At 61.7% G+C, this 10,622-nt stretch overlaps 2 protein-coding genes across 5 annotated transcripts in view; one reads left to right on the top strand and one right to left on the bottom strand.

Annotated features, from left to right (window-relative positions):
- ANKRD13B (ankyrin repeat domain 13B) overlaps positions 1 to 7,465 on the top strand; it is an 18,834-nt gene extending 11,369 nt beyond the window's left edge. The window contains exons 2-15 of the mRNA XM_004706903.2: positions 151 to 286; positions 408 to 532; positions 616 to 661; positions 1,260 to 1,403; positions 1,505 to 1,694; positions 1,768 to 1,834; positions 2,915 to 2,996; positions 4,265 to 4,329; positions 4,542 to 4,672; positions 4,783 to 4,940; positions 5,064 to 5,216; positions 5,367 to 5,530; positions 5,604 to 5,680; positions 6,131 to 7,465. Of these exons, the coding sequence (XP_004706960.2) occupies positions 151 to 286; positions 408 to 532; positions 616 to 661; positions 1,260 to 1,403; positions 1,505 to 1,694; positions 1,768 to 1,834; positions 2,915 to 2,996; positions 4,265 to 4,329; positions 4,542 to 4,672; positions 4,783 to 4,940; positions 5,064 to 5,216; positions 5,367 to 5,530; positions 5,604 to 5,680; positions 6,131 to 6,359 (1,767 nt within the window). The 3' untranslated portion in view covers positions 6,360 to 7,465. The remainder of the gene's footprint in view (positions 1 to 150; positions 287 to 407; positions 533 to 615; positions 662 to 1,259; positions 1,404 to 1,504; positions 1,695 to 1,767; positions 1,835 to 2,914; positions 2,997 to 4,264; positions 4,330 to 4,541; positions 4,673 to 4,782; positions 4,941 to 5,063; positions 5,217 to 5,366; positions 5,531 to 5,603; positions 5,681 to 6,130) is intronic.
- Positions 7,466 to 7,675: 210 nt separating this feature from the next.
- The window catches only part of CORO6 (coronin 6), a 7,548-nt gene continuing 4,601 nt past the window's right edge, over positions 7,676 to 10,622 (bottom strand). The window contains exons 6-11 of one of the 4 annotated variants that reach the window (XM_004706900.2): positions 10,454 to 10,573; positions 9,419 to 9,523; positions 9,166 to 9,311; positions 8,888 to 8,945; positions 8,564 to 8,794; positions 7,676 to 8,452 (exon numbers count right to left, since the gene is read on the bottom strand). In XM_004706900.2, coding sequence (XP_004706957.1) covers positions 8,327 to 8,452; positions 8,564 to 8,794; positions 8,888 to 8,945; positions 9,166 to 9,311; positions 9,419 to 9,523; positions 10,454 to 10,573 — 786 coding nt within the window. In that variant the 3' untranslated portion in view covers positions 7,676 to 8,326. Of the gene's footprint in view, positions 8,453 to 8,563; positions 8,795 to 8,887; positions 8,946 to 9,165; positions 9,312 to 9,418; positions 9,524 to 9,942; positions 10,063 to 10,453; positions 10,574 to 10,622 lie in introns of all 4 variants that reach the window. The other 3 variants (XM_004706902.2, XM_004706901.2, XM_045299701.1) reach the window with 3 other exon arrangements.

Here is a 10,622-nt window from a genome sequence, read left to right as displayed (position 1 = left end):
CACCCCCCGCCCCGCTCATCAGCCCAGACTTCCATTGCCCTATGTGCCTATGTGGTAGTGAGGATGAGGCTGCTGCTTGCTTAGGGCTTGGTGGGCTCCAGGGAGCTGCCTCAGAGGCGATGAGGACTAACTCTTCAACTCCTTACCCAGGTGGACATCGAGCTGCTGGATCCCCGTGGCCGGACACCCCTGCACCTGGCCACCACCCTGGGCCACCTCGAGTGTGCCCGTGTGCTCCTGGCGCACGGTGCAGATGTGGGCAGGGAGAATCGCAGCGGCTGGACAGGTGGGCACCCTTGCTCCCCCAAGCCCCACAGCCAGGCCTTCCAGCATGTGCTTGCCTCCCGGGTGGCCGAAAGGAGCCGGAAGCAGGCTTCAGCCCTATGATATTGCCTCCTGCTCCCCAGTGCTTCAGGAGGCTGTGAGCACCCGGGACTTAGAGCTGGTGCAGCTGGTGCTGCGATACCGGGACTACCAGCGTGTGGTAAAGCGGCTGGCAGGCATCCCCGTGCTCCTGGAGAAACTGCGCAAGGTGAGCCCCGCCTCTCCACTTCCCCATCATTGCTCTCAACCCCGGCTTCCAGCACAAGTCAGCACACTCTCTTTCTCTTCTAGGCCCAGGACTTCTACGTGGAGATGAAATGGGAGTTCACTAGCTGGGGTAAGAGGGGCTGAAGGGCCCTCTCTGGGTGTTTCCCACCTCGGCTCTGCCCTCGCCCTTGCTGTGCTTGGAGCATTCTCCTAGCGCTTCACGTGGCTCCTGCTCTCACTTCAGCCCTCAGCTCCTGGGCCACCCGCCCAGCTCAGCCTCTCCAGACTGTCCAGCCCATTGTCTCCCTTCTTCTGCGCTGACTGCCTTCTTTGTTTGTGTGTGACCTGTCACCCCTGCTGCATCTAGATAAGCTCTAAGAGGGCAGGGGCTCTCTCTTGGTTCACTTTATTCCCAGTGACTGGAATAGGGCCTGGCACATACTGGGTGTCCCATAAAGAGTGACTAGTACAATGGACGAAAGGTTGAGTGAGTGGGTTAATAAACTGTGGCACTGGGCACTCAGTGGTGACTGAGACTCCCTGTCTCTGGACTCAGCTCACTCACAGAGGAGCAGGGGTGTTGTTGGTGTGTATGTGAGGGCCTGCTCGCCCACCAGTGTCTCCTTCTTCTCTGGCCCCAGCACTGACGCCCACCCCTATGCCCTTAGCAGCCCAGGCTGAGCGGGCCAGGCAAATCAAAGCCACCTCTGACCTCCCCTTCCACCCAGTACCCCTGGTGTCCAAGATCTGCCCTAGTGACACCTACAAAGTGTGGAAGAGCGGGCAGAACCTGCGGGTAGACACCACGCTCCTGGGCTTTGACCACATGACGTGGCAGCGAGGGAACCGCAGCTTCGTCTTCAGGGGCCAAGGTCAGCCAGGCAGGAAGTGGAGCAGGGTGAGGGTGGGGGTGGGGCGATGGGAGAGAGCCTCACAGCACCCCTGACCCCTGGCGCTGCCCTGTGGTTGGCAGACACAAGTGCCATTGTCATGGAGATTGACCACGACCGCCGAGTGGTGTACACAGAGACCCTGGCGCTGGCCGGGCAGGACCGAGAGCTGCTGCTAGCTGCTGCCCAGCCCACTGAGGAGCAGGTGCTGAGCAGACTCACCGCGCCCGTGGTCACCACACAGCTGGACACCAAGAACATCTCCTTTGAGAGGTGAGTGGTCAGCTTGGTGCCAGCCTGGCGGGGTGCCTGCCTCACCCCCTCACCCCGGCTGCTCTCTCCCCAGGAATAAGACCGGCATCCTGGGCTGGCGCAGTGAAAAGACTGAGATGGTGAATGGGTATGAAGCCAAGGTGAGGCCCAGCGCGCGCACGCACACATACCCTGTGCTGCCAGGCCCAGGCATACCCTTGTCTGCAGCAAGGGGCACAGATGCTTCTCCAGCCAGGCGGGGCGTGGCGTGGCGTGGCGGGGGCGGGGCGCAGGAGTCAGTTGAGGGGGATAGCCAGCATTGATGGGGCACTTCCTGTGTTCATGTTCAAAGCACTGTTCTGACACTACACACACATACACATAGGTCTTTGTACTCGTGCATGCGTGTACACCACAGTACCTACCTACCCTTTGAGGTCGGTATTCCCATTCTCGTCTGATGGATGTTTACTGAGTCCTTTCCGGGGCATCGTAACTCCGCACAGCAGGGATGCTCGGCCCCATTCCATAGCGAGGAAATCTAGAGTTCAGTGACTGGTACAAGGTTCCACAGAGAATGGCAGAGCTGGGGGCGCAAGGATTAAGGAAACGGTGACTGCCACCCTGAGGCCTCTGGGTCACCGAGCACATGGGGATGCTGACACGCCAGTCACCAGTGTGCGGATATCTGTGCACAGGGCTTGCCCCTTGCTCCTGTAGCGGTGCTGCCAGCACCAGAGCCCAGATCACCCCATCCTGTCACCGTCCATTCTTGCATCTGCTTCTCCAGCTAGATTCTGAGCCGCAGGGGAGCAGAGATCGCGTCCAGTGTGGTCCCCATCATGTCCCTCCTACCCGCCCCAGTGCCTGACACACAAACACAAACCCAGCCCACCCCAGTGCTCTCAAATCCATTCAGACTCGAGACCCCGGGGGCAGCAGAACTGTTTCCAGGGCTTCCACAGGTCTCCGAGGCAGATGGCCACAGCTTTCGGCTGTGAAGTACCAACCTCTCGGTTGGCAGCCAAACACTAATCACTGCACCACTAGGACTCCTGCCTGGCACCGGGAGGCTCCTCAGAAAGAAGTGGATGCATGAATGATTTCACCTATCAATTTGCCCAAAGGCCTGGAGCCTGGATGAAGAGCCCCCCCAGGCTCCTTCCTTCTAGGACATGTGAGACTGCCCTTGGAGCAGGGAATGAGGTGAAGTCCAAGTCCATTGTCCATCTGTCCCCCAGGTTTATGGGGCATCCAACGTGGAGCTCATCACCCGGACACGGACAGAGCACCTTTCGGATCAGCACAAGGGCAAGGTCAAAGGTAAAGTGGCAGGGCCAGGTGGGAGGAGGTGTTACAGGACTGAGGACCCAGCTTGGACTCCAGTACCTCCACTGGTATTCCCTCTGTCACTCCAGCAAGAGTGATTTGACTCATCTGGCAAGCTCTATTGATTGGCAATGGCTGCTAGCCCTTGAGTACTGCTAAGAAGACACTTTAAGGCAGTATCTGGGCTCAATGGGAAAGCATTCTGCCATTGATTACTAGTGTCTGCTTGAGGTTTGGGAGAGGAGAGAAATGTCATGCATAGCATTTATTGTGCATTTCAGTTCATAAGCAGAAAGTCAGAGGGCCCTGGCATTGATCCTCTGTGCCTGTTGACCCTATACCTGGCCTTACTCTGAAGTGGAAAGAAACAATTTTTTACACCCCACCCCCCCAAAAAAAAACCTCCTCACTTCCATCTGACTCATGGTGACCCTATTGGGGTCACCCACAGGGTAGAACTTTCCCTGTGGGTTTCTGAGACTGCAAGTCTTTAGAGGAGTAGAAAGCATTATCTTTCTCCTGAGGAGTGGCTGGTGGTTTCAAACTGCTGGCTTTGTAGTTAGCAACCCAACACATAGCTAGGAGAACAAAATGTAGTTGTAAGGTGGATTTTTCACCTGGTGGCACTTTGGGAAGACCCTCCTGGGCCCCAGGCCTACAATTCTTCTGCTGCGCTTGCAACGCCTCTGCCCCCTTGTTGTAAGAGGCCTCTCAAAACCAAAGCCCAAACTCACTGCCGTCAAGTCGATTCCAATTCATGGAGCTCCCGTAGGGCAGAGTATCACTGACCCTGTCAGTTTCCAAGACTAAATCTCTATGGGAATAGGAAGCCTCATCTTTCTCCCACAGACAGCAGGTGGTTTTGAACAGCCGACGTTGGCAGTTAGCAGGCCTACGCGTAACCCACTTTGCCACCAGGGCTCCTCAGGAGTCCTCACTCACTGTCATTGGGTCAATGCTGACTCATAGTGACCCTCTGTGGGTTTCTGAGACTATAACTGTTTACAGGAGTAGAAAGCTCAGTCTCTCAAGGAGCTCCTGGTGGTTTCGAACTGCCGACCATGCTGATCGCAGTCCAATGCATAACTACTACACCACCAGAGCGTCTCAGATGGAGGTGCCTGGGTCTGTGGTGTGTGGGTGAGCAGTTTCCCCATGCCCAAGAACCAGCCTCCTCCCTGAGTCTCAGTGCAGTCCTTTCCTATGAGGTGCCCAAGTGCATGTGGGTCCCTAGTGTCCTCTGAACGGCCCCCTTCTTATAGGTTGTAAGACACCTCTGCAGTCCTTCCTCGGAATTGCTGAGCAGCATGGGACCCCTCAAAATGGGGTGAGTGTGTACCAGGGTGCCCCTGTGTGGAGGGGTATGGCTGTGGCTCAAGAGCAGGCCTGGGAGGCATCTGCCCTATGTGGCCCTCCTGCCCACAGTGCCCAAGACAGGGGAGGCAGGGGGAGAGACAGATCAGGGGCCCTGTGGTACGGCATGGCTAAGTGGGCATCAGAGACTGAAACGGGCTCCTGGGCCCTCCCCGTGTGGTACAGACCCTGGTCACTCAGACCCTGAGCCAAGCCAACCCCACCGCCATCACCGCAGAAGAATACTTCAACCCCAGCCTTGAGCTCGGCAGCCGTGACATGGGCCGCCCCATGGAACTGACCACCAAGACACAGAAGTGAGGCCCTGCCGGTGCTGGGGAGGGGTGGGCAGGGCAGGGTCTCCATGAGGTGTGGGAGGTCATGGCTTCCTACAATGCCCCTCACCCCTTGGGATTTGGGGGGGCAGGTTCAAGGCCAAGCTGTGGCTGTGTGAGGAGCACCCCCTGTCCCTGTGTGAGCAGGTGGCTCCCATCATTGACCTCATGGCCGTCAGCAATGCCCTTTTTGCCAAACTCCGGGACTTCATCACCCTGCGCCTGCCTCCTGGCTTCCCGGTCAAGATTGGTGAGACCGGCTTTCCCTAATCTCCCCTCATCCTCTGGTCGTGGTGGGGAGAGAGTGCTTATATGATGCGGGTGGCTGAGGGGTAAGAGGGGCAGTGGCTCCTCATGGTTCCCTCGCCCCTAGAAATCCCCATCTTCCACATCCTCAATGCCCGCATCACCTTTGGGAACCTCAATGGCTGTGATGAGCCGGTGCCCTCCGTGCGAGGCAGCCCGAGCAGCGAGACCCCTTCTCCCGGCAGCGACTCCTCTAGTGTCAGCAGCTCCAGTTCCATGAGTGAGAGAGACCCCGTGCCCCCCTCCGAACCTGCCCTCCACACCCCCAACCAAGCCTGTGCCCTGCCCCTTCTTGGGGGTGGAGCCGCGGTCAGTGGGACCCTGTGGGGTGCCCCATCACTGACCATTAGCCCCCCCCCCACGCCCTCAGCCTCCTGCCGTGGCTGCGAGATCTCCCCAGCGTTGTTTGAGGCCCCTCGAGGCTACAGCGTGCTGGGCGGCCAGCGGGAGGTGGTGGCCCGTGAAGACGACGATGACTTATTGCAGTTCGCCATCCAGCAGAGCCTGCTTGAGGCAGGCAGCGAGTATGACCAGGTGCGTCCTCAAGGCTGCGCTGCCTGGGGCTGTGGTGCCACCACAGCTCACTGGCCCTTGTCCCTTCCCTTAGGTCACCATCTGGGAGGCACTAACCAACAGCAAGCCGGGCACACACCCTATGTCCTACGATGGTCGGCGACAGGACAGGTCGGTGCCTGGCAGGCCAAAGGCAGAGTCAGTCAGTGCCTGTCTGTCCACATGCAGACACAGGGACACACACACAGCGCTCTCACCCACCGTCCTGTGCTCGCCCACACCCCATCAAACTGCTTTCACCATGGGCACTGCTGGCATCAGATGGCTTCACCCAGCACCCTTTCCTGGCTCTGGGGCAGCACCCTGCCTGTGGGCAGGGAGCAGGGTCCAGGCCCCACCGACTGTGGGATCTCATGCTCTCTGCGGCCATGGAGGGGGAGGATAAGTTTGATGGAAGTTGGGACCCACTGTCATGGGCAGACACCAGGGAGGTGACTGGGAGCGCATGGCATCTGACTGAGGGAGGCCTGTTCAGCTCTGCTCCCAAGTCCTCATGCTGCCTCTGGGTCCCACCTACAGGAATCTGTGCCCTGCAGCCTTTGACGATCTTCTTGTCGCCAGGAGCGCTCCACCCACGCCGCAGCGCCAGCCCGGGCCTCCCGCATCGGTCCCCAGCCCTCGGCCCAGTCCAGGCCCAGGTCGCGGCAGCCACGTGTTCCAGAGCTACGACGAGCAACTGCGGCTGGCCATGGAGCTGTCTGCGCAGGAGCAGGAGGAGCGGCGGCGGCGCGCGCGCCTCGAGGAGGAGGAGCTGGAGCGCATCTTGCGGCTCTCACTCACCGAGCAGTAGCGCCCCTGCCGGCCCTTCAGCCACGCCACCAGGGACCCGCCGAAGGCCCCCCAGCAGAGAGACGCTGGGCTCGAGACTGGAGTCACCGCTGAGGGGTGCCAAGGCACACCTGGCATCAGACACAGAGTGGTTCAGCAGGCGCAGGGCACCTTTCTGGGCCAGAGCCCTGGAGGCAGCTGGCACGTCAGGTCCCCTGCTTAGCTGTATCTGACCTCCCACCTCTCGTCCTCCCCTGGGCACAGACTGATCTAAGGACGCAGTCTGCCATTCCTGAGGGGGAGCGGACCCTCAGGGGAGCAGAGCCCCCAGCCCTTCTCCTTCCGGCCGGCCTTCCATTCTGCTCACTGATCCCTCTCTGGGACACTGCCCCTGAAGCCTTTGCATCTCCGCTCTTCACCCCTGGGGGGGCAGCTGAGCTCCCCACTGCGTGCTGTGTCGCTGCTCTGTCCCAGACACAAGCCAGCACGCCAGGGTCCAGCCCCTCCCCACCCAGGCATTTCAGCGTCAAGTGCACTTAGCGGGGTGCCCGGCTCCCCCCCCACCCCCTCCTGGGTCTCAGGGTGGCACCAGCCTTTCCGCGGGTGGCCAGAAGTTGGAGACCCTTTCTTCAGGCACACTTTTGTGATCAGGGAGGGTGTCCAAGTGGCTCCCTGACCTGGATAAGACCTGGCTCCCTGAAGGTGTCTTGGGAAGCAGGGCATGTTGGACTGGGGCGCAGACATAGACTGGACACAGGGGGCGCCCAGGGCCCTGGCACCACCACCGTCCTCCCCTTCCCACCAGCTGCTGCTAGCCCTGTGTGGTTGTGCGCCCACTTGCCTCACCCAGGGCTGACTCTAAACCCCGTTATCCAATGGTGCTACCCCCTGGCGGCTCTCCTCTGCCCCACCTCCCCCCAGAGAAGCACAGATCCCGCTAGGGGCACGGCACACCCTGCCCACGTTCTCCGAGTGACCTTCTGGGTTCGGCCAGTGAGGCTCAGAAGGGACACAAAAAGAAAGAGAGAAAACAAAAGCAACAAAGAGAAATTCCCCTCACCCCCTTCCTTGATGCCAGGGGCACCAGATGTGATTCCGAGGCACAGATAAAAGAGGCTTCGAACCCGCTGTGACCCTAACTGGCTTTACTGGGGACAAAGGCCCTGCTAGGGACCTTCTGAACCTCTCTGGAGGTGGGGGAGATCTAGGGAAGAGGCTGCAAGCCCAGGACTGCATTTGCCAGAGTCCCCATGGCAGAGGTTGGGGGTCTTGCCCTCTTTATGCCCTCCTCCCCAGCCCCCCGCCCACAGGGGGCACAGAGAACACTTGGCCAAATAGTTCATTCAACACTTGTTTTCCTCAGCGCCAGGACCACAGCAGAGGACGTGTGTGACACACTTCCTCATGACATTCCTCCCGCGGGGAGGTGCCGCCCTCTGCCCTGCCCCTGGGAAGAAAGGAGGCCCCTGGCCATAGACCATTGGGGGCAGCTAGTGGGTTTCAGCTGTGAAACCAGCGGGTTATGTCCATCTCTGTACAACTGGGTGACGCCCGTCCAGCGATGGGGTTAAGGAGCTGATCAGAGGGGGAAGCGCTGAATCTCCACCCGGTAAGGGAAGCCCAGTCCCAGCGCCTCAATAATAAGCAATTCCCCAGCCCAGGACGGAGGCGGAGGGGGTTGGGGGTGGGGTGTGCAGAGAGGGACACCGCCTCACTATGCAGCACCGTTGCTTTGGCCCCCTTGTTTCCCTGCCCCCCTCCCGAGCCTCCCTAGGCCAGCTCTTGCGTAGTCCCCAAGAGGAACGAGGAGCGCTGGCCTGCCTGAGTCAGATACACGTGGATCAGCCGCGACTTTCCACTGTCCTCACTCCCCGGCGCAGCCCGGGCCCAGGGGGCGAGGCCTAGAGGCCCCGATCCAAGCCGGGGTGGGGCGGAGCCGGGCGCCAGCCCCGCCCCGCCGCCCTGCGGGGCGCCTGTGGCCACGCTGCGCTAGTCGGTGCCGTCCACCAACTCCACCAGCATGTTTTCCAACGCCGTGATGCGCTGCTCCTGGGCCTGCACGCGCTCGCGCAGGGCCTTGATCTCCTCCAGCAATGTCTCCACTGTGTGCTGCTGCTGGGGCGCGGGGGACAAGAAGAGGAGGCGGTGTCGGGGCCGAGGCAGGAGGGGAACGTGTAGCCAGGGCCTGGATCAGGTGGGGGGGGGACGGGGGACGCGGTGTCTCACCGAGAGCGGGGCGTCGCTGGCCGACTGGCTGCGGCGGGGCCCGGAGGGTGGGCGGACGTCTAGGATGTTGCGCTTGGTGACCCGGAGCTCGCGGTGCTTGGGGGGCACGTAGCCGTCCCGCAGCGAGATCAACACTGGCTCGGCGTCCTGGCCCGACACCCACTCGTCGGCTTCTAAGGCCGGCTCCGGACCCGGCGTGTCCGGGTACAGGTCGTCCTGGAAGAGGTCTGACTGCGGGGGGGCCGGGGGAAGGGTGGGTAGACACGTGTGAGTGGGGCGCCCGGACTGCGCTCCCCTCCTTCTCGGAGCGGGGCCCAGCCTCACCTTGCGAGGCACGGTCATGATGATAGGTTCGCACTTCCGTTCGTGCAGCTTGTAGAACCTGTACGGAACGGGGCTCGGTACTCCCACAGGCCCCCTTCCTCCCCTCTCCTCTCTCCTGCCTGGAATCAAGGACCGGGAGGCCACCCCCTCCAATGGGACGTGTAGCCTCATTTTACAGATGAGGAAACTGAGGTCAAAGAATGTCAAGCTGGTGACATTAAACTGTTAGGCACCGCGCTAAGGCCTGTGGGAGTGGGTGCCGGGGCAGGCGGGCTCACCGGGCGATCTCGCACTTGCTGACGTCCAGACCCCGCTTGGGCATGAACCCCATGCCCCGCTGCGGCTCCTTGCTGCTGAACGTGTTCAGGTAGTGCACGAAGGGCGCCTCATCCGTGATCTCAAAGTACCGAATGCTGCTGTCGCCCTGCAGAACCAACTGCTTGGCTCCCAGGTGCACCTGGCCAAGACTCTCCCCCACTCCCCACCTGGGCCCTGCCACTCCACCCCCCACCCCGTGGCCCTCCCAAGCACCTTGCCACACAGGTAGACGATGCTGGAGTCGGGGTCGTAGAAGGGCAGTAGGACCCCGTTGCTTGTATCCATCTCTTGAAGTGCCACAGGCTCCTCAAAGTTATTCTGCCCAAGCACAGGAGGCGTGACCAGCGCTGCCCCCGCCCCTGCCCCCTCAGCGCCAGTGGGGACTCTCAGAAGCCCTGTTACCCTTTCTCTTCTCCGCAAACCCCATGCATGCCCCCCTAGAGCTGCCGCCCCCCACCCCCAAGCCTTGCCTCCTCCCACCAGCGCACACCCCCAGCCCCCACCGCGCTGTCTCATGCAGTCACAGCAAACCACCCCCAGGGACTCGGCATCACCAGGTGGGGGCGCCTGCATGGGCTTCTTCAGGCGACGCTGCAAAACTGGGCAGAGGGGTGGGGGTGGCAATGGTCCAGGTGGGGATGCCCTTTGTGGGTGGGCGGGGGCGGGGCGGAGGGCGCCTGTCTTTCTCTCGTGATGCCAGTCCCCTGGGCACACACCCCAACCTCCAGCTGCGTTACCGGGTCCCACAGGCCCAGCTCTCGCTGGCTCATGCGGGTGAAGCCCGTGGTGAAGATGTGGCCCTGCCGTGTGAAGACAGCCCTCATGGGCCTCATCCCCTCGTGGGCAGCAAATCTCTCCTGGGGAGGGGGCGGGGACATAGGGAAGGGTGTCAAGGCTGCCTGCGTCCTTCGGGGACTTGGGAGGGATGGCCCAGCACACTCTTGCTGACTTGGATGTACGGGTGACTCCTATGTGTGTATTAGGGTCGAGGGGGGCGCTTACGGGGAGACAGAAAGCGGCCTAAAGTACTCAACTGCGCGGGGGGCCAGGGCTGGCCCCGTGCCTGGAGGTGGTCAGGGCCCGGAAAGAGCCCGTGAGCGCCCCCAACGCCCGGGCCCTAGGGCAGGGGGTCCGGGCTCCCCGTGGGGAGCTCCCCGCTCCGCTTCGGCCCTCTGGGCGCGGGTCTGGAAGACGCTCCAGGCCGACCCCGCGAAGCAGCGGCGAGCGCGCCCCGCCGGCCTGGCCTACCGGGTCCCAGAGCGCGAGTTGCCGCTCACTCATCCTGCTGAAGCCGGTGCTGAGCAGCTTCCCGTCCGCGGTGAAGACGGCCCGCAGCGGGCGGGCGCCCTCGTGAGGCCGGGCTCGCTCCTGCTCGCAGGGTTAAGGGGTTAGAGGGCCCCCGCTGCCCCCCACCCCC

Source organism: Echinops telfairi, unplaced genomic scaffold, assembly GCF_000313985.2.
Source record: "Echinops telfairi isolate 266 unplaced genomic scaffold, ASM31398v2 ScPeMD7_7458;HRSCAF=8496, whole genome shotgun sequence".
Taxonomy (NCBI): domain Eukaryota; kingdom Metazoa; phylum Chordata; class Mammalia; order Afrosoricida; family Tenrecidae; genus Echinops; species Echinops telfairi.
Note: the sequence above shows the minus strand (reverse complement) of the source record. Positions and strands in the feature narration are given on the sequence as shown.